The following is a 22364-nucleotide window of genomic DNA, read 5'->3' on the forward strand; positions in this document are numbered from 1 at the left end:
AACCAGCGTAGGGAGCTGGTAGGTCTGTCTTTGAGGCACTGGCAAGTATGCTGGATCTTGCTGCATGGTTACTTGTGAAATGCATCTATTGACGTGCTTTCACGGGTCATTGCCGGCATCTCTCTCGGTTCTAGCTAACTCCAAGCTTTGGAGGAGCAAGCTGATAAAATGCCTGCAAGGATTGTGCAAGTCCTGGTTGTGTAACAGCTGTATGCATAACTGCTGGAGGTAAGAGGAGCAGCTCGTGTTAGGAAGGGAAAGAAAAATCCTGTGTCAAGTATCTTCTGTTTATGTTGACCCTACTGGGGTGAGAGTGTGGAGTTGGAGAGCTGCAGTTTTTGCAACTCAGAATGAGCCTTTCAGCCCATGACCCCACTTACTCCCTGTCTGACTTGTCTGTTGTCCTGCGGCCTTGTGTCCCTTTTCGGCACAGGAATATACACTTTGGGAACGGGATTGATGTTCTGGGGTCTGCTGGTGCACGCAGTTGTGCAGGGGACTGGGCTGGGTAGTTGTCTGTATTTCGCAAGTGTTCAAAAAAAGTAAAATACAGCTCAGATTCCCTTACCCATAGCAGGCAGGGAGGTTCGTAGTGTGACTGCACACACTTCTAATAGTGAAGCCTGGGTCTGGGACCAGGAGGACAGCTCTCTTGCTGAGTTACCATGTGATGTAAGGATTGTGCAGTTAGACCTCCTTCCCTTACAGCAACGTAGGAGACAGGCATGTAATATCTGAAAAACTCTCACATCCTCAGAGGAAAGCTACCTTATAAATACAAAATGTCCTGATTCCATACAAACAGTGCTTGGCTTTCTTTAAAAAAAAAAAAAAAAAAAAAATCCCCAAAACATACTGGGCAATCGGAGGTCTTTACAGTTCTTAAGCCTTTGCAGGATCTGTTTAACCATGTGCCTCTGATGCTCCTCCAGCTGTTAGTTTCAAAGGAAACCTCCCAAACGAGAACAGCGTTAGAGGGTTTTGCTGTCCAAACTCTTCCTGGTGGAGGAGGTCAAAGTCTGTGGCTACCAGCCCTGTCCGTAGTGCTCCCCTCCCTGTAGTGGCTGCAGGCAAAATCACAGCTTGTCACACGAACCCTCAACAAATGCAGGCAGGGGGGAAGCAAACGGCCAGTTTGGAGGAGGATGGTTTTCACTGAACTTCCACCTGTGACAGCATTGGGTACAACACTTGCAGAAGAGGCTGCTGAAAAAATACCATATTCCCCTCTTGATCTTAAACAAACATCTTCAGCAGGACCGAACCATGCAAAATACAGGCCTGAATGGGTTGCTCCCGAGATTTTTGCAGCATAGCCCTCTGAGCAATTGATTTGACTGAATAGTCCCCACAGTAGTTGGTAAAAGGGTGGTCTAAAACTCCTGCAGACTTGTCCCAACTCCTGAATGCTGGTGGTGTTGAGACCCCTGTTCCACTTTCAAACAATGCCTGAAGCACAATGCACTGATTTGGTCCCTCCCTGGGAAGGGAGGCTAGGGAACAGTACTAGTTAGCAGGGGGGTTCAGTTTACCTGCTGTTCTCAGGTTTTGTTTATCCTGTAATCCTCAACACTTGTTTTTCTGTGCTGGCTTATGTTAGTCTGTGTGAAGGAAGGTGGTGAGCTTCCTTCTAAGCTGGTGAGAGGCCTCAAATCTTTGTTTAAAGTTGAGAGACAGGCTTTTACCTGGTGAAAGGAAGTGTGCAAACTCAGTAATTCTGGGTTGCTTTCTTTTAAAGGCAACTTGGCAAGTCTGAATTCATTTTTGTGTTGGATAATGCCTTAAGTCCTTTGGGCTGGTGTACTGGGCTTACTGCATAGCCCCACCTTGCTATATCTGTAGGGTAGAGTTGCTTTCTGCCTCAGTAAAACTGCTCCTCTTGTTGTTCTCTTCCTTGCTTTTACAGCTGCTCTGCTGTCCTTGAATAAGACCCATTGGCCAGAAAAAAATCCAAGCATGACAGTGAAAGTTCAAATATGCAGTATTTCAAGCTCCAGACTGACTGATGCACGCTTAGCATCTGTCCCGTGCCTGAAATAGAAGTTCTGCCGACGTCTGAGTTGGTGTGTCAAGGTCTAGCTAGAGGAGACCTTGCACAGCGAGAGTAATTTGTTCTGTTTCACCAAAAAAACCCAGTTGGGTGTGTGTTTCTTACCCCTGCTCGAGGTGTTCCTGCAGCCAAGTCCTCTGTTTAGACTGGGTTTTCTGTGTCGCTGGAAGTGCTGAGAGGCCTATGGAGAGTCACTTTCCCTAGCATTGTGTGAGAGAGACTCTGCTGCTTTCCACCCTTCTTTACTGAGCTGGTAGTGGTTAATGGGAAGTGGTGGGATGTGCTGGGATTTTTTTTTTTAATACGTGGGAAGAAAGTGATACAGAAGTGCTAGGCATAGTGAAAGCCAAACCTCTTTGTGGCAGGCACTGGTGAAAGTCAGCCCTGGATCACTGCTCGTTATTGCTGTGATGAGGAAAGCACGCCTTTGGCTTGCCATGTGCAGTGGCCATCCTGTTTCACAGCGAGCACCAACACGGGTGCTTGAGCTGAGGCTCACGGGGCGAGGAAGCCGTGAGGTTTCCCACCATGCTTTCTTTCCCCAGTGCAGCCTCCAGGAGCCCAGGAACTTGCCTGGAGGGTGAGCCCACCCAAAGCAGGGGGCCTGTGCAGACCAGACCAAGCATGGTCATTCATCTGGCCAGACCAAAGGCATGTTATTGAGAGGAAACGTGATCTCTGTGTGAAAGAGCTACAGAGAAAAGGCTAATCCAAGGGCTGTTGAAGGCAATGTTAAATAACCTGGATCTGAGCACCAACTTCAATGGTCTGCTTTTGTTTTGGAAAGGACCACTTTTCTTGCCAGGTCTCCTTTTACTAAAAAGGAAGGGAAAAAGAGCTAATTTGAGACTTGCTGAGACTGGCACAGGCTGATGTAAACAGAATTTCTTATTCTAATTGGTTGCATTCATACCCAAAGAGGAATGAGAGAAAATCCGTTTTTGCCCCAAGGGTCTCCTGGCCTAATACCACACACTAGCACGCAGCGAAGTCTTTGCTGCAGTGGGATTCAGAAGAGACCAGGCACAGGATTATGGGCAGAAATGCCATCTCCACCCCAGCCCTGCTCTCTTTCTGCTGCTGCTGCCTCTCCCCCTTCCTCATGGGCCGTGGGGATCTTCTTCCTGACAGACATCAGTAACCCTCCTGTCTTGTATCTTTAGTGGGTGAAAGAAGAAAACCCTTTGCTGGTCACAAGACTGCATTCCTGCTTGTAAGCAAGTCTCTTCCTTTTCCTCCACTGTCACTGCTGTGCAGAGCGATGGGGGCTTGCCACGGCTTGCTTTTGGTGCTGCCGTCTGTGCGAGCTCTCGACAAGCTTTGCAGATGCTGTGGGGATAGAGACCTATGAGAGGGCCACCGGGTGGTTTTCTTTTTTTCCTCCCAGGTGTTTTAGTTGGTTTTTAAGTTAGTTTCTATTTATTTTGCCATTGTTTCCAAAGCTCGGGCTGCAGGTTAGTGCTGTACAGAGAAGGAGTCTCCATTTGCTTTGGCTGCTTGTTTCCATGCTGTGTCTTCCCTCTGTCCTGAAGCTGTCTTTTGAGGCCGTGCCATGATGCCAGTGGAAATAACTGATCTCTGGTTTAAAACTGTGGGGGTTTTTTAAGGCTTCTTCTTGAGGCTGATCATGTCCCTGATCTGTGTTGTGCCATGGTCCCATGCAAGGATGGTCAGCACAAGAGGAAGGGTGATCCCTGGGGCAGGCCAGGCATGTGGTGGGGAGGAGAGTCTGGTCATGCACACCCACCTGCACTTAAGGAATTCAGGTTGGTCCTTCTCGATAAGAAAGGTGGCTCTTGCAGATCTCATGGTAATGCTGACATCCCCAGCCCCACAGAGCTTCCAGCACTAGAAATCGTGACAGCTGTGCTTCCGCTTTGTTCACGAATGCAATGCATATGCTGAGTCAGTGACACGAGGGTCATCATCATGTGGCTGCAGAGAGCAAGAAGAGTGCTCTGCCAAGTCGGCTCTGCCAGCAGTGCCCCTTTGTTCCCTTCCCTGGCGTGGCTGTGTGGGGCTCTTACTGGGAGCCTGAACTGGAGAAAGCCAGTCTGAAAGAACTGGTGGCTTTTTGCGTGTGTGTTGCTGGTAGAGGTGGTGGTGACTTGCATGGATTCCCGTTTACAAGAAACTGGAAAGCAGTCCTTTGGTAACGTCCTCGCTGGATGTGAATGGCCTGGCTAGCACGGAGGGACTGGGCGCTCCAGGGCTTGCATTGGCGGTGTGACGGTATTGTTGTGAGATGTGTGGGAAGCTCGTTCCTGCAGGCATGATTTGACTTAACCAACTACCTGGTGTCCCTGCTAGCAATTAGCTGAGACAGCTTGGACCTTGCTGCGGGCTGGGGAAGGCTTGGCTGCCTGTGCCCTACTGAGCTCCCTTTGAATGGTGCCTGGCAGCGGTGTGAGTGTTGGGCAGAGGGTGACTAATGGCATTGCATGCGTTTATGTCGCTCAGTTCCTCCTTTGACTCGGTCATCATAGATTTTAGCGTGTACATATTGCAAAATAGAGCTTCTGCCTGTAGCTCCTGTGCTTATCTGCAGGTGTCCAAAGGACACTGATGCCACTTGGTTCCCATTGGGAAAACTCTGGCTGTTTCAATAAGCTCAGGGGCATGGGAGATGGGGGTGCAGCCTCTGTGCTGCCCTGTGCCAGGGCAGCAGAGTTCACAGGGCACAGCAGGACTCGTGCCTGCCGCCGCATGGGTGTGCAGGTATCCTGGGGAGCTCTCCCCGCTGTGTTGAGCTGAACTCAGGGGGTTCTTGGTGCTACAGGCTGTGATCAGCTGGCTGGCTGGAGCCTGGGCATCAGTTATGGGGGGTGGGAATAGTTAGCAGCCCGGGGCTGTGCTTGGTCAGCAGTCTTCCTTCTCCTTTCCCTCTCACGTGAGCAGGGCTGATGCCGTAGGTCACGGCATGCTTATGATAGCACAAGGCAGAGGAGAGTCAAGCTCAGAGCTTGGTCACTCATTTTTGGAGCAAGAGGCATAGGCCTCTGTCCTCGTCTGGGACTGGGAAGCCAAATTGTCCTGAGATACTTGAAACTCATCACAAACCTTATATAAATAAAAGGCTGCTTCAACTCGGAGAGCCGACTTCCTGCCCAAATTGCCAACTTGGCTTCAGAGACAAGGCTTTTTGGTCACTAGAAGATACTACAATGTGATTCGCAGAAACATCCTTGTATGTGGCAGAAAGAGAGACCTCCCATCCATGTTTCATGACCGTGATGCTGTGCCTGCTAGTTGGAGGGGAAGGCTTCAGTGTGCTTTTGGGGGCATCTGCTGCACCACCTCCTAATGCTGCCATCGGCTCTGTGCAAGAGAGGGGGAAGAATAGATCTCTTTGGGTTGCTGACCATTTGGCTTTTAGGGCACTCCCCATCCCGTCTTGTTTGTTGTAATACTATTCTGATTTATATTTTAATATTTTTAATCCTGTGACATGATAGCATCTTTAGTTCACGTGGAAGTTGTGGGGGATTTGAGGATGCCTGGCACTGACAGCACTTGCAGTCCTTTGCTTCAGAGATGTGCATGAGTATTAGGATACTTTTTTTTTTTTTTTTAATATGAGAAGGAAGTGCATCTATTTGGCAGGATGGAGATGTACAGAGAGGTTCCCTGGTGATTTGAATGATTGCAACCTGCTGTGTAGCAAGCAAATTCCCAGGTTTAGAAGCTGCATTCAGAAGCTGAAAAGCTGTGCTAAAATATGGCATCGCTTGATTGCAATCTTTCAAAATGTTGTGACTTTTCTGTGTGATGTAGATGCCTCGCATCTCAGCTGAGACTGATTGCTTTACACCAGCTACTGTGTGCATAAACAAGGATCCAGGAACTGGAGCCATGATTGGGGGGGGGGGGTGTGAAATAAAAGGGAAAAAGGGGAAATGGAAGTAATGGAAGTCTGTCTTATCTTGATTGAAGGTATAATAAACATTGGAGATAAAATAACTACCCGTGAAACTGGTGTCAGGGGAACTTTTACTTCTGCATAATATATTTGCCCCCCCCCCCCCCCCCCCCCCAAAAAAAAAAACCCAAAAAAACAAAAAAACCCAACAAAACCAGCAACCCAACAACAAACAACCAACCCCCATCTGATTCTATTGGGGTCCTTCCAGAGACTGCAGAATTTCCAGGATAGCTAAATTCCAAATAAGAGTCAGGTTTCTTTTCACTGAAAGTTAGAAAAGGATGTGTATTTGAATTGCTGTGAACTTCTGGAAAATAATTGTTACAGCCAACTAGGTGAGGCTGAGATAAATTGAGGAATAATCTTCCTGTGCTAGGTGAAGTGAGTTAAATAAATAGTTCCTGAGTTATGACAACCCTTTAAAAAAAGAAGTGTGAGGTCTAGTTCCATATCACTTGCCTTCCTCTTGCTACATCTAAGCAAACCTTTTCCTAACGGTGAGCATGGTGAAGGGAGAGCAAAAAGAAGAACCTGTAGCTAGGATATAGGACTTGAATAACTAAATGTCCAGGACCAGATGGAGCCCATCATCAAAATTAAAGCAGTTCTTGTGTCTTTGGTTCCATCACTAGAGAACATCTGTGTTTCCTTCCAGGGTTAGAGGTCAGTATATAACCTTTACGCTATGGAGACTTGTGAATGAAAAGAGTGAAAAAACTCTTGTCCATGTACCAGACCCATAAGCCTCCAGAAATGGTGCTCTTCCCTCTAGCCCTGGCTGTGGGGAGTGAGCGGGTGGTCCGGCTGCTGCTGCAGCTGGAGGGTTCCCCTTTGAAGCGCTGGAGAGCTGCAGCATGGAGCCAGGAGATAGTACTGCTTCCTCCCCCGTGTCTGTCCGTGCTGCATTCCCAGGAGCTTCCCCCCCCCCCCCCCCCCGAGGATGCCTTCTTCCAAGGCATCGCTGTTTGGGAGAGCAGACCACCTCCGGAGGCTTGAAAAAGGAAAACCCCTCGCGGCTGCTGCTCTGGGAGGCCAGAAGCTCTGTTGCTCTGGGCATGCCAATAGATTGCTGCTGGAGATGTAGCCCTTGCCTTGCTGATTAGCCCAGGAACTCATTCTCTTGCCCTGTGTAAGGGCAGCTGGCAAATATCCATGTCTGAGCTATCTGGAGCTGGGAGGGGAATTCCTGTGGGGCCAGATGTACACAGCCTGTATGGGTTCCACCCTGGGCTGGCTGCCGCTCACCAAAGACATGTCTAGCTTGAAACTGTCCTCCACGTGCAGTTTGTTACAAGGGATGCTGCTGTGCTTTGTGCAAGGAGGCTTTCCTAGGGCTTGGCTGCTGCCAGTGCTGGATTTGGTGCTCAGAAGGGAAGGGGTGGAGCTCCTGCCAAAAACCAGCTAAGCGTGGTCTCCATCAGCCTTGGGTTTTTTTTTTTCATGGCTTCCTCTGAGCAAAGGTTTGTCATGGCCTTATGTGCCATGGGAAAGGACTTGTGATGGCAATAAACCAGCAACGTTTTTCCCCCCACCCCCTACAACTGACACGCGTTCCCTCGGTGTCAGTTGCTGGACCTGCTCCTCGCTGATTTACTGGAACTCAATACGGAGGAGGAGAGGGATGCTGCTGGCAGCTGTGCATTGTTGGCAACTAAGCTCCAGTTGTGGAGGCTTTAACTTAACAGTTTAGTCTACAGTTGTACAGAAATAACACCCAGCTCTTACTTGGTTCTGAGATCCAGCGATGGAGAGCCTGTCTGCAGGGGAGGGAGGACAGGGTGACCTGCCTGATGGAGAGGAACAGGCAATTTACTTGTCTGCAGTTGCATCGCTAACATTTTTCTTCCGCCCCCCTGCTTAGTGTCATCTCTGGGAACCTAATGGAAAGCTTTGCAGTGGTGTTTCAGTGCCCTTCATAGTACAGTCACTTGCCAAGTTCTCCTCTGAATTAAACTTGAGGGGTTGAGAGCTGGTTGGGCTGCAGAAATACAGAGGAGCTCACCCATGATCACTGCCAGGTGGCTATGGACTTCTCCCTGCACTTGCAAGGCTGCCTTTTATAGCTGGTGGCCTGTGGCAGAGTACTTTGTGTTCTCCGGAGCTGGACTTTTCCTTGGTGAGGTAACAAGGGGTTCTTATTTGCTGAAGACCTTACCTGGTCTCCCTCATTAGCGCTTCCGAAGCATCACCTTGCCTTTTCTTCCCAGCTCCTGAATGCATTAGCATTAACCTTAAACTTCAGTCAGTTTTATTTCTCAGCCCAGGCACAACTTGGAGTTTGCTGCTTCTCTTTCATCCCCCCAGGAAAGCTGTCTGGGAGCTTTTCTCCAGCAGGCACAGGTTTGCTGAACAGGTTAACTCTCCCCTCACAGCTCAGCCATGGGACATGTCCTTTCTCTCCAGTGGCACCTCCATGGCTCTGAGTCGCTTTTCAGTGTGCAAGTTAAAATGTCCATGGTCTCCTGGGTTGGCAGGTGCCCAAGTACAAGAAGAAAGTCACTTTGCCCTTACAAATCAAGTTTTGAGTTAATTATCTGTTTGCTTGGACAGAGTGTGTCCTTGTGTGTTGGGAAGGTAATCTTGCGATCCGGACTAGGGTCAGAGGAGTTCAGAGCTTTGGCAGAGCAGCAGGAGGGAGGGAGCAAGCGATGGGTGACTCCCCAGGGGAAGGACAGGGGCCATAGGGCTAGTTGGGGACTTGAGGGCTGGGTGCTCATCCTTGCACTACCACGGACGCTGGGTATGGCCGTGGGCAAGCCACAAATCACTTAAACTCTGCCTTGGCAAGTGGAAAGAAGTAATTCAAAGAGTTGACAGTTAAACTGAGGAAGATAGTGGAGGGGACTGGGAAGCCAGAGGCCCAAAAAGACGTGGATAGTAAATCTAATCTGCATGTGGAGGTGGATAGTAAATCAGAAGTATTCATCACTTGTGTTGTAACAACCTAATATGGGGATGCTCACAGAATTACCATGCCACAGTCCTGCTCTGTGGTTTATAAGCACAGTAGTAGGTCCGGGGCATTGTATCACCTTGTGGAAAGGAGGGAGAAAGCCCCAGATCTGTGGGGTGACTGGAAGAGTGGGGTCTTCCCCCACTAACACCCCGTGGGCTCTGTGGGAAGGGCTTTATTAAAGGCTGGCCATGAGTCCCTGTTGAGTTTTGCTGGGATGTTAGTAGGAGCCAGGTTGGGCTCCCTGGCTGGAATGTGGGGCTGCTCCAATGGTGCTGGCGGAGGGAAAGCAGAAATCACTTCTGGTGGATCAGCATGGATGCAACGGGAAGGGAAAAGCTTGGTGGGACAGTGAGATACCTTGGGACGCAAAAGGATCTTGCAGTATTGTGGTGCAAAGCCTCTCTCCAAAGAGTTGTTAGGCTGCCTTGTGCTCCTAGGAGTAAATGTATAGTGGAAAAGCATGCTCTGAATGTCCCTTAATGCTCTTGTGGTCTTCTGTGGCACTGTGTGACTGCTGGTGTTCATTGTTTTTCCTTGCTCACAGTGCCTCTGACCATCATGGGGGATGCTGGCATGGAACCGAACATCTCCCCTCCCGACAACACTGCACAGCAAGACTCTCTCTTCAGCATGATGGACGTGTTTCTCATCTCGCTCATCACTGGGCTTTTTACTTACTGGTTCTTCTTCCGCAAGAAAAAAGAGGAAATCCCAGACCTCCCCAAAATTCAACCAGTGTAAGTAACAACTCTCAGGCAGCATGGGGTGAGTGTAGCTTTCCATCTTGCTTATGGTGGATCCTTGGAGGCTGTGTGGGAAGTTCATCTGGATTCTGGGAGGTCCCCAGGCAAGGGGACTTAGTCCCAAAGTGCGTTTCTCTCCCCTCATGTTTCTTCTGAGCTGTTCACCTCGCAATGCAGAAATCCCCGAGGAAGAGCCAGGCTGCAGTTCTGCCTTACCCCACCGTGTGGCCCAAATCAGTAATTTGCCTTTCCCAAGCAAGGCAAGACAGAAAAGCCCCTGGCTGTACTTCAAAACTCTTAAGGATTGCTTTGACTATTCTCTGCGTTTTCTGATAAAAGTCATTTAGATAAATCTGGAGAAAGGTGGACTTGCTCTTAAGCAGGTTTCCTATCAGAAATCTTATCTACCCTTAGCTATGAAGAGAAGAAATAGTCTTGGGGAGCTGGGAGATTGTTCCTGGGCATGAGCTGCTTGGCAGCTCTTGTGAAACTTGCTTGGCTTTGATGCCAGGTTACTGCAGCAGCAGGAGACTGGATTTGGAGAGGGAGAGATTTGTTCTACCCTGTCTTCTGCAAAGGGCTTAGGGCCAGGAGCAAGCTGTGTTGGTGGAGATCTGGGTGCATTTAGTTCATTGTCTCAGTCACATACCAAACTTAACAGTGGTTTTAGCTGTCTGGCTGGCTGCTGGGCTTCAGCTCATTCCTTCTGTTTCCTCCTGGAGCATTGGTAAGAGTAGTAAAGAGGTTTGAAACCTACTGCAGCAGAGACTGTAGGAGCTGGCGTTGTGCAATACCTTTCCCTTCAGTCTCCTGGGATCTGGTCCCTGCATGGGTGTGGTTTGCCCCAGAGCGAAGGCCAGCCTCAGCCTTAGCCCAGCTCTGCAAATTAGGCCTTTGCAGAAGGTAACCACACAATAAAGATGAATCCTCTGGGTTTGTAATGTTGACTGCAAATTCACTGTAGGCTCCCCCCCAGTCCTGAGTGGTTGGTTGTGAGGCCATGCCGCAAGGAGGGGAAATGCGATGGCTCGCTTTTCTCACTCGCAGTAGGTCCAAAATTTAACACGTACAGTTGCACCAGCAAGGTGTCCTGTGTGAAGTGGGTTTCTCCCCATGGCACTTAGCAGGTGCTGCTCTGGCAAGAAATACTTGTCAGTCCTTCATTTCAAAGTGTCACAGCCTGGTGTGGAAAGAAGCTGTGGCAGGACCTGTCCGTAGGCTGCTCAGGTGAGGATGTTTAGTGATAAGTGAAGGCATTTCAGCAGGGGATTGATGCTCCCGTTACCCTGTGTGTAAAAGCTAAATCAGACACAGCAAGCGGTTGTGGGTCTGTTATCTCAGACCTGTATGTCTACCTTAGTGGGTTATGCTGCTTTCAGTTTTCAGGGCTCATCATCCAGTGTTTGTGTTATAATTCAGGTCATAATTGAAAAGGAGCAGGTTTGGTCTCATCATTTCCGCTTTGGTCGGATCATGACCCTCTCCTGTGGTGGCAGAGCCCTCGACTTGAAGGCAAGCGTATGATGCCAGGTCTGTTGTGAAATCCCCAGGTAATGGGAAGAGTAGCACACAGCTCGGAGCAAACCCTAAGGCAGGCTGCACGCACTGGTGTTGCAGGAGGATGGAAAGTGCATTTTCTGGCTGGGAGGGTTTTAAAAGGAAGAAACGTCCCTGGCTGCGGTACCTTGTGCAGACAGGTGTGCATGAGGCTGGTAGCAACCCAGCTATCTGTGCCAGCCCGGCCTTACCTTGGGAATTTGTTTTGTTGGATTGATCGAACACTTTCCCTCTCGTGCCTGCAAGAGGGCTGTGTATATCAGCGTGTGTGGTTGCCTCTGGAGATTGTAATGAGAACTGCTGTGTTGCGATGAGAGCTAAGCTGGCTGGAGAAATGGCACTATCAATCTGAAATTAGATCCTGACATAGCGCAGATCGACTTGGAGAGCTCCCATGCCCACCGTCCTTGTGACTGTTTCCACCCACCGTCCTTGTGACTGTTTCCACCCACCACCCATCACGTGCAGCTCTTCCAGAGGCTGTCATGACCTTGCAGAGAAGTCACACTGCAGATGGGCTTGCTAACCACCCCGGCTGTGTGTTACCACCTTGTCCTGCTGCAGGACCTCAACGTGTGGGTTTCCATCTGAGACTAGCTGGAGGTTTTGGCTTTGAGCTGACTCACGGGTATTTTGCCCGTGTTTCTTGCGTGGTGGGGTCCATGCTGCCTCCTCTGTCTGCGTGGGAGATGGCTGGCAGGGAGCACTGTGTGCAACTGCTGCTTGCAAGAGTTGTGGAAGAGCAGCACCTCCTGTCACTGATAACCAGAGAGGGGTGAAGTTGCTCCGGACCTTGTCTGACACAATTAATTTTGGAAAAGTGACAGATAGGCAGGTGAAGAGCACAAGAGGGGGCTTTAAAGCAGTTTTTCCCATACATTAAGCCTGACCTTGCCATTGTCTGCTGCAGCCCTGCTGTGGTCATTGTAGCAAGCTGGTCTGAGGGCAGCGTGGACTCATAAAGCCAAGGCTGTGGCTGGTGGCACATCCATCCTCTGGGACGGAGACAGCAACTTCCTGCAGCTTTTGCAGTGTTATTTTATGGGACGCTTGGAACCAGGAGGGAAATGAGTGGGGAAAACAAGCTTGTTCAGCCTCGAGTTTCCTTCCCTCCTGTCATCCTTGAATCTGGGGTGGAGTTTCCTTTCTGATGAACAAGCATATCACCAAGACACAGGATTACACTGTCAGCCGCTGCCCGTGGCTGGCTGGATAGCAAGCTGGTCCACAGGCAGGCAGGGGCAGGCCCATCTGCAGGCAGGGAAGCTGTCCCGGACCCATGAAGGCAGAGAGCCCTCGGCGGGGCTGTCTCTGGCTGAAGTGGAGAGCCTTGACCTTAAGAGGTGTTGCTTTTCTTCAGCACATTCTCTGCAGCTCTGCCTTGACTCACCAAACTGTCCTGAACTGCTTTATCTGGTGCTATTGGGTGATGGTTTCTGTCATGTTGCTTTGGCCCCCAACATCAGCTTCAGCCTTGGAAGACTGGAGAATGAAAGTGCTGAACAGCAATTCAGATGTGTCACGTTGGCTACTGCTTTAATGGGTTTGCTTGCAACGTGAGAGAGTGGAAGCAGCGTCTCTGACCTGAACACAGCGTCCAGCACCTTGGTGCCCTCCTGGGGTTTTTGGGAGCTACCGCTGAGCAGCATACCTCGATCAAGCCTTGTCAGCTCAGCAGCGTCTCCAAAGGAAATGCTGCTTCTGCAACTGCCCTTGATTGTGGAAGACATAGATGCACAGTCAAAATACCCCGTTCTGGATGGCATCTGGGCTGGGTTCACTCTGCATGGCTCTGCCAGCCCGTGTGGCCTGGGAATGGTCACGATCTTGCCCTGACGATGCATCTCTGGGTTCATCTACCTCTCAGGTGCTTGCTGATCCCTTACCCTCACAGCCAAACGGAACTGTTCTCCTGCCCGAAGCCCCCCAAGAAGGGTCAGAGCCCAGCATATGCAGAGGCTTGCTGCGTACAAGACGTCCTGTACCTGTGTTGTGTAACACACACGTGCATGGGGCAGGCCAGGATACTGCTGACTGAGGATTGCTTACGTTTTGATCGTTTTCAGACTTAATTGAAACCATCGGAGCAGCCTTCCCTGTGGCCTGCTCTGCAGACGTCATTAGGGAGAACAGCTCTCAATCGCCACGCAGCCGTGGCCACTGCGCTTCCTCGTGGTGCTATTGCTGGGGAATGCACTAATTTATTTTTATTCTTCGGCTGCACCTTCTCTGCATGTTTCTCAATCGCAGATTTCTTCTTCTTATGTCCCTGCTCCGGAGTTGTGCAGACTGTTGCCCCGGGGACACGCAAGTGAGACATCGATTGGTATGCTGGGTGTCACACCCTCCCTTCTCCCCCCATCTTTAACATTGTTTGGGGCAAAAATTGGCTTATCTCTATTCTGCAGCTATAGAGAAATCTGTTCCCTGGTGCTTGTAGGGCTTCCTGTGGCAGGAATTGCTCCAACTCCTTAGCCTGATTAGCTCTCCTTGCTGCCTGCGTGTGTGTGAGAGAGAGAGCGAGCACTTCTAATTTAATTTAATAGGATCCTGAAGAGAACAGAATCCTTTGAGCTGCCTCCGTAATGGCACTGCCATAGTTACCCGTAGCATTGCTCACACAGTGTCTGGAATTGTTTCATTCAGCTACAGTGTTGACTTTTTTTTTTTAAATAATATATTTAAAAGCAGCTGTGATATAAACAGTTTCCAAGGTAACAAGGCTGAGGGAGGGTTTTGTGTCCCGTCCCCCTGCTCCACGCGGATGGGAGAGGGACGTGTGCTGCAGAGGACCCTGGGAGGTTTCATTCTCCACTCCTAATTCCTTTCTGCCACTACTGCCAGATGTTGCAGTTTCTCAGGACTGCGCGGATCCACTCGGTAACTTCCAAAGCCCCGCCACAAGGATCTGAGCGGACAGGACCACTCCTGCTATGACCCGTGCCGGGACCTTTTGTGCCGGCTCTCTTCTCCTTAACAAAAGGCTGACGCTTGGCTTTAATGCCCAGGAGGAGCAGAATGGAAAGGCCTGTGTACGTGTTGCTCCAGAGCTAAGTTAGATCCGTCCCCCCACGCCTCCCCTTGCAGACAGACACGGCTGCCCTGCGACTCTTTGTCTGCCTCTTCCCTGCCCTGACCATGGGCTGCGTGTACTCGGCCCCGCGAGAAGAGGTGGCCGTGGCGAGGTGAGTTAATCTGCCCAGGAGGGAGGGATCGCTCTGACTCGGAGGGTTGCTCCTGCCACCCCAAAGCTTGGCGGAGTGGGGTGCTTCTCCCTGCTGGCGCAGGAGGAGAAGGAAGGGGAGAGGTTCTGCTCAGAGGCAGGCTGCTCCAGAGGAGACCCTGCTGTCGGTGCTCAATTTCTCTGCAACGTCCAGGCTGTGTTCTCACTTCTGGATGTACGTGTGCTTTCGGGAGGAAAGCCACAGGCATGGGAGCTTTCTGAAGGAGAGGTGTTTGACTGAGACGGAGACTTTGGTATCGTTGCTGAGCTGTCGGGAACTTCCTCCCCCCTCCTTTTTTTCTCCTGAAATCAAAGTGACAGAGAGCCCTGGGATTTGCTTGCGCTGTGGGCTCTCACCAAGGGTGGGCAATCTGTACAAGCTAAAGACTCACTCCGACAATGGAGTTAATCCCCTTTCCTCCACCTGTCACTTCTAACTCTCTTAGAGTCTCTGCGAGCTATCTAAGCTGTAAGAGCAGTCGTTGCTGAAAACACACTTTCTCTTCTAAGTTTTGCTGGCTGAGTGGTAAAAATGAGTGTCATTTCTGTCTTCAGTGTCTGTGTTTTTGCAGCTCAGATTTTCAAGCCACCCTGATGAAGCAATTTCAAGGAGTTGTGTAGCCTTTTTTCAAAAGCCAGACTCATTATTTCTTCTGTGTCTGAGCCACAGACTGTTCTCCACCACAACACTTCAGTGCAGGGTTGCCTCCTTTGAAAACAGACGAGCTCCATGTGCTGCACTCTTTTTCTCTTCCAAAGGGAGCTTGCTGAAAGGATCAAAACATTTTTTTTCCCTCCTTTCAAAGCATTTTGTCTAGCAGTTGACCCAACAGCCATTTTAATTGGATCTCATTTACCGAGAGCGGTATACCAAAGAGGTTCATCAGGGAGCCAAAAGCGAAGTGAGAGTTGAGTCTTGTAAGCCAGCTGGGGGGCAGCTCTCCCAAGCCCCCGTCCTGGCAGTAGCACGGGCAGGGCTGGGGCTGCTCTCTAAGATGCTTGTGGTACCCCTGTTCCCAACGAAGCACAAACGACAACATGGGGACACTGTTAACTGCTGAGAGAGCAAAGCGGGGCATGCGAAGCAACGCTCTCCTGGGAGCACAGGCTCCTCGGGTAGCTTTTTTGGGTAGGGTTCACTTGTCTTCCGTGTGTGCTGTATGGGGCTGTGTCAGTGCTTGGAGCTGTCAGGCCAGGTTATGGAGCTCCTTGATGCCTTTGGGTAGAAAGGGGTGCTTGAAGGCATGCTTTGCTGAACGTCCCCCACCCTGCAGCTCTGTGTGTGTGTGTGCTCTGCAAATGCCTCAGCACATCCGCAGAGATCCCTCCCTCTGGGCTGCAGAGTTTAGGAAACTGTTAGTGAGCTCTGCACATTCTCACATGGGCCAGAGCCAAAACCATTTGTTTTTTGCCTGGAGGCTTCTCTCTTCCCACAGGAGACCCAGCCTTGCATTCTTCCACTGTGAAAGAGAAACGGGTCCCACGTTCCTCTTCCCCGCTACCGAAGCTCCAGCAAGTGAGCTCCTGGCACTTGTCCTCCTGCCTTGAAAACACCCCAGCGCCTAATCTGACTGTAGCTAGAGCCACCTCTGCTTGTGAGGCTCCCAGGGTCCCCAGGGCTGGGTTGCTTTCACCCTGTGACACTGAAAGTCCACGGGTGTGCTTAGGATAGCAAAGCCTGTCTGGCTTCCTACCTAGTAGGGTAGCCATAGTGGTGTGAATCTCTGCCTCGATGCTTCTGATGCTGCTGCGGTTTGTCCCTCTTTTGAGATAGAGAAGGCTCTTTCCCTGTGATAATACAAACTCTCTCTATGCCGGAGATCCGCACTGGGGACGGAAATGCCGGTGTGGGAACGAGCCCTGTGGGACCTCGGCAGGCAGCGGTCGCCTTGCTGGAGGCTCTGTGGGTCTGATCAGCTGCGTCTGTCTGCTCCGCAGGGCTCTCCAGCTCTGGGACTCCTGTCTGGCATGCTGTTTTGAGGTTGGAACATCTGGTTTTTAGCCCTGTCTGACTTCAAGCTTGGGGAATCTGCCCTGGGGGGCATAGCTTAGGACTGATCCACTGCCTGTCTGCTGCGCTGGGGGAAGCGGGGACCTCTCCATTCCCTTCTCTCCCACCATGGCTTGGCCTCGGAGATTTTTCTGGAGACTTGCTCTTGCATCGTAGCTCTACGAGATCCTCAGCTGTGAAACTGCTCAGAGCAGTTGATAGAGTAAAGGTTTCCTGACACTCAGGGCTGAGTTCCTGGGCTTTGCCTGCAGGAGGATTTACCGATGGAGGTAAGGCAAGGTGTCAGCTATTCGCCTGTGCTCTGAGAGTCCCTGGTCCGTGGCTGTGCGCAGAGGAGAAGCCCTGCAGCTGAGCGTTGGGTATCCCTGTGACAGGGTAAATAAGCGTGGTCGATGGGGGCTCTCACCACTTTGGGTAGCCTTTTGAGATCTGATATGGTTTGGGGGCCACTTTTTCCCCCCCGCTTGCTTATTCCTGACCTTAAAGAATGAGTGTGCCCATCTGAAAGGAGGTTCCTCCTGTCTTTCAGAGCAGCTCCAGTGAGAGACAGCAGCTTCATTGAGAAGATGAAGAAGACGGTAAGCTTCTTCCTCTGGCTACACGGGGTGCTGGGAAGGTGGGGGAACTCGGATCCTTCCCAGTTTCCTGTGGAGACTGTCTAGCTGTCAGCAGGGGGGACTGGTTTGGATACAGACACATATCTGCTGCGAAGAACATCCAGAGGAAGGTTGTGTGGGCAGGCAGGAATAGCTCTTTCAGTCTATGCCTGAGAGTTGTTCTTAGAGAAAAAATTGAAGTGAAAATTTGGTGCAAAAAAAGTGTAATATGAGATCAAAGTCAGGAGGGAAATGGCAGAGACTTGAAAGTCACTGGCTGGCGGTTGTTTATCTGTGTGGTTGGTTCCCAAACTGGCTCACTCTGGAATGGGAATTGTTATACACAGAACTGGCAGCTTTTGACTCTGCTGGACTGGACACAAGAGGAAGCAGAGGAAGAAGCAAGGGCTGGATATATTTTCCGTTTTACTTCAAAGTAGCTGGCTTGCAGCAGAGCAGGAGCTCCGGTGCTTAGGCACTTTCCCAAAGCTTAGGCAAGTCTGCTTTCTCATCCAGGGAGTTCCCTGTTTCCAGGAGTCACACTGCAGCCTTGAAACTGAGAGTAAATCTTGAGGGTTTGCTCTTTGCTTTGGGTTTTAGTCTGACCTGAGTCACCCCTCTGAGACTGACAAGAGTCATGTTCTTCTTAACAGCTTAGCCTTGAGTTTTCTGCCGCAGACCTGGTGTGGAGTCCTGTACAAGTGTAGACTCCTAGTTGCCTTTAGGTTGCAGTCCAGGGCTCCTGATCCCAGGCGTTTCCTTTGTCTCTGACAAGATGTGCTTCGTCTGTGCATTTGCCAAATGAGTAATCACCATTTAACAGGGATTTCTTTTTCTCTCCAGGGTCGAAACATAGTGGTTTTCTACGGTTCCCAGACGGGTACAGCAGAGGAGTTTGCCAATCGTCTCTCCAAAGACGCTCATCGCTACGGCCTCCGGGGCATGGCAGCAGATCCAGAGGAGTACGACTTGGTAATTTAGCCATGAGCAGCCTCAGGATAGGTAACATCCTTTTAGTGTCCCCTAGCAAAAAAAACAGAAAGATCCTGGTCAAGAGACAGCTGCCCTTTTAGTAGTGTCATTTAGGGGAGAAAAGAGCAGCCTGAGAGATGCAGAGATGGGCTTGGTCCTTGCCATTCTGCAGATTTGGAGTGAACACTGCAACATGACTGAAAGAGAAAGGTAGCCTGGAGTGTTCGGGAGTTGCGAGTCATCCTTTGGCAGCATAAAACTTGCTCTGTATTCCTTCTGTAGTTAGTGTTGGTCCCATACTGCTGCAGTCTTGGATGGAGGCATTGACATTGTGGTGTTCTCCAGAGTGAACAATGATCCTGGTCCCTTAAAGCCTTGTATGGAAAATCCCATTGCTTTTCTGGTGGGGTAGAAGTATTGACTTGCAGTCCAGTGAGGGTAGTTAGCTTTATTTCTGCTGCCATTTTGGGTGGGTTTGGCCTTTCCCAACCCCTTTAGTAATCAGCTGTTTGACGTTACATGGTGCTGTTCTGCACACCAGAGGCAGCTGTATTGTAGGCTTGCCCAATAACCATGTTGTGGGATCCTTGAGGGTTTATTCTTTCCTTTGGTTATAGTCGGACCTGAGTCGCCTCTCTGAGATCGACAAGTCCTTAGCTGTGTTCTGCATGGCCACTTACGGCGAGGGTGATCCCACAGACAATGCCCAAGACTTCTACGACTGGCTGCAGGAGGCTGACACTGACTTGTCGGGCCTCCGATTTGCAGTAAGTGGCTCAATTCCAGTTTATGTTGCATTTGGGCAGGAAAGTCAAAAGCCCTCCGCTGTGCCTGCACGTGGCTTGGGTAAAGGCACAACGTGATGTCTATGCCTTGTATGCCTGGGTCGGATGCGCTCCCTATTGTCTTCCTCTTCAAGCTTCGTGGACACTTGCAAACGTATATCTGGGGGCTTTAAATGCAGATGTCAGAGTACTCTCTCCACTCCCTAAATCACAAGAGTTTGCTGGTAATGTCTTGCCACAAACAGTCCAGCAGGCATTGAATACAAGGTCTCTAAATGAGTTACAGGCTGCTGCTGCTGTTCAGAAGCTAATTGAGCAGCCCTGGGCCAGATCTTCTCCTGCAAATTAAATCACTCGGAGGAGTGTGTAGCTCTCTTCCTGTGCTAAGCTGAATAATAGGCTGAGATACAGCCACCTCACCTAAACCCCAGCCAAATTCCTTAGGCAGCATAATAATTGCAAGTGAGGAGAAAAATCCACTGCTGGAGAGGTTAAGCTGCTCTGTATAAAGCAGTGAGCAAACGTTTGCTGAGTGGTTTGTGGGAGGCAAGGGACAGCAATTGGTCTCCGGGCAGTCCAGGCTCTTACTGGTCCCTCGAGGAGATGACACAGGCAGCTCTTGTATGTGCATCCTCTTGACATGCCTGAGGGCCTGGCTCAGGGGAGGTGGTGGTGCCTACTGACCAGACACTCTCCAGTGGTAGGTTCTTACTCAAGGTCCACAAATAGCTGATGGGGAGCTGGGAGGGGTCTTGCCATCTTTCTTCAACATCCTTTGGTGGGTGATACTGGTCAGAGGATGCCAGCTGGATGGGAAGAGTCCAGCCCCTGCTTCTCCTCACTCAGTGTTTCCTTCCAGGTCTTTGGGCTGGGGAACAAGACTTATGAGCACTTCAATGCCATGGGAAAGTACGTGGACAAGAGACTGGAGGAGCTTGGAGCACAGCGCATCTTTGAACTTGGGCTGGGAGATGACGATGGCAAGTGAGTAGCTTGGCTTGAAGGGCTGGTCAGAGCTGGCTAAAGCATCGCGGAAGGGACCTTGCAGGGAGTTGGCTCCACTACTAAGACAGAAATAAACTCCATAGGGCTAGCTGGGGGAGCTGACACGTCTCTGAGTGTGTGTCTGTCTGCTCTTTCTCCCGCAATCAGATCCCTGTACATTTAGAGTACCCTAGGGGATCCTGTGTCTGGGAAATCCCACATCAGCTTTAAATGACCATACTTATACACTTGAGGAGGCTTTGCAGCCTCCTCTGCCTTTGCCCTGCTGCAGCTCTGTTGCTAACTCAGCCTGTATGGATAAACTGACCCATCCCTGTGGAGTAGGCAAACTCCATCTCTTTGTGAACTGTTTGTTTTATGGTGGAAGGCAGCAATTTTCCAACTTGGACAATTTTTATTTATTTTTTTTTTACCTCTCTATGCTTACCTGAGCACCCTGTGAGTAGCAGCTTAACCTGGGAAATTACATCAACCTGTGGCTTTACCTCTAAGGGCTGCAAGATCTGATGAGAGGCATGTGCTGTGTGTGGGAGGCTCTGAGCGCAGAGCAATAAGCATTGCCGTGGTGGAATCTGCCTTCTAGGAACGTGACCTAATGCCAGGAGTGGGCAAGGGGGAGCTGAGTAGGTTAAAGACCGAGTCTGAATAACAAAGCCTTCCTTGGCAGACCTGGTGAAGGGAGGTGTGGCCGGTATAGCAACAGTTCCCTCCCACCCACTTAGTGATCTGAAGATGCTCTTCTGGTGATCCCTGGGCATGTAGACATACCAAAACTGCCTGGATCCAAGGATAAATGCCTTTTCCCATGGTGAAGGAGGAAGTCCATAGGGATCTTGGATGGCTCCTCTGGGAATACCCCTTTGTTCCCCCTTGGGCAGGGTTATTGAATCTCTCTTTTGCTCTGGCTAGCTTGGAAGAAGACTTCATCACCTGGAGAGAGCAGTTCTGGCCAGCAGTGTGTGAGCACTTTGGGGTGGAGGCTACAGGAGAAGAGTCCAGGTGGGTATGGGAGCAGGTTCTTCTGGGTGCCAGAGAGATTGGCCACCTCTCACTGGTGGCTGTGCCATCAGCCGTGAGCCACTGTCCCCTTTCCTGTGCGCTGCCTCCCCTTCCAGGCTTGAGAGGGCACACGTGAAGTAGATCAGTGAGTGGGGCTGTTTGGACTGAGCCTGTCCTGGTGTGAGTTTCAGCCCAGCTCTGGATTTCTGTTCTGAATGGGGAAGTGATGGGTTTAGTTCCGTTGTGGATGGCTTTGCTGGATTGTGATGCTCCCAGTGAAGCTGATGTTTCCTCTTGGTTTGGGCTTTCTGCATGGTCTGCCTGATCCCTAATGTCTTGAGAGGGGCAAAGGGGTGGAAGTTGCACTTGTTTTTGAACTGCAGCAAATCCAGCAAAGCAGATGGTGGTTCCAACTGTACCTTGTGATTTCCAGTTTGACTTTTTTCTCTTTTCTGTCCCCCTTCCTCCTCCAGCATCCGCCAGTATGAGCTGGTGGTGCACACAGATGTGAACATGAACAAAGTCTACACCGGTGAGATGGGTCGTCTCAAGAGCTACGAGAACCAGAAGCCGTAAGTGCCAGACCGCCCTGGGCAGGGTGTATGTGGGCTGGGCTTCGGCCAGTGGAGTCCTTGATGTTTCTAACAGCGTGTGCTATGTGGGCAGTGTCATTTCTGCAATGCAGCCATGTGGCAGATGTCTGCCCAAGAGAAATGGGCTCAGATCTTCACTGGGACTTTCAGGGATTCCCCAATTAATGAATCATTAGTATGTGAGAAGGTGGCCGTGGTCACATGTGCTGTTTGGCTGGTACATTTGCAGCATCTGTCTTGAGGTCACTCAGAGCCTTTCTTCACCCAAGGTAGCTAATGCGTGATGGTTGCTTGCAGTTTTGCTTTGGGGAGATTAGCTGTATAAATTATTTCCAAACTGAAGTATTTCTTTGAGATGTGACATCCCCTCCAATCTACTTTTGTGTAACTTGTTCTTAATCTGTTGACTGCTGGGCTGTGCTTAGAAGGAAAATGATCCGTTTTCTCTGCCAGTGTGGGTGGCAGCATGATCATAATTTGGTTTGTGCTGTGGTGTGCTTTGAAACGTGACCCAGGACAGCCCCATGCTCAAATCATGGGAGCCTGCTCTGGAGGCAGAGGGAACGTGCTTGGATACAGAAAGCACTGTGAGCCTGCAGAAGAGTAACCCAGAGGATCCTTGTCTTTCCTTCCAGACCGTTTGATGCCAAGAACCCCTTCCTGGCCCAGGTTACAGAGAACCGCAAGCTGAACAAGGGTGGAGAGCGACACCTTATGCACCTGGAGCTGGATATCTCCAATTCCAAAATCAGGTAGTTTCCCATGGGAGACTGCTCCTCTATTTTGGCAGAGGCAGTCTGCATCAGGAGCAAAGAACAAGGATGTGGCACTGCCCTCACCTGGCACTTCAGGAGGGGACCTTGTTCTCATAATTACTTAACACTGCCCCTCTGGGCTTCTGTACCACATATGTGGTACCCCGTGTCAGGACTTTGTCCCAGCTCTTGCGCTG

At 50.5% G+C, this 22364-nt stretch overlaps 1 protein-coding gene across 2 annotated transcripts in view; it reads left to right on the top strand.

Annotated features, from left to right (window-relative positions):
• Window positions 1-22364, top strand: part of POR (cytochrome p450 oxidoreductase) — a 29063-nt gene that overhangs the window by 1148 nt on the left and 5551 nt on the right. For both annotated transcript variants that reach the window (XM_075517641.1, XM_075517643.1), the window contains exons 2-9: window positions 9473-9665; window positions 16992-17040; window positions 17902-18030; window positions 18648-18797; window positions 19675-19799; window positions 20730-20819; window positions 21293-21391; window positions 22048-22164. In XM_075517641.1, coding sequence (XP_075373756.1) covers window positions 9473-9665; window positions 16992-17040; window positions 17902-18030; window positions 18648-18797; window positions 19675-19799; window positions 20730-20819; window positions 21293-21391; window positions 22048-22164 — 952 coding nt within the window. The remainder of the gene's footprint in view (window positions 1-9472; window positions 9666-16991; window positions 17041-17901; window positions 18031-18647; window positions 18798-19674; window positions 19800-20729; window positions 20820-21292; window positions 21392-22047; window positions 22165-22364) is intronic.

The sequence above is a fragment of the Mycteria americana genome, chromosome 15, assembly GCF_035582795.1.
Source record: "Mycteria americana isolate JAX WOST 10 ecotype Jacksonville Zoo and Gardens chromosome 15, USCA_MyAme_1.0, whole genome shotgun sequence".
NCBI lineage: Eukaryota > Metazoa > Chordata > Aves > Ciconiiformes > Ciconiidae > Mycteria > Mycteria americana.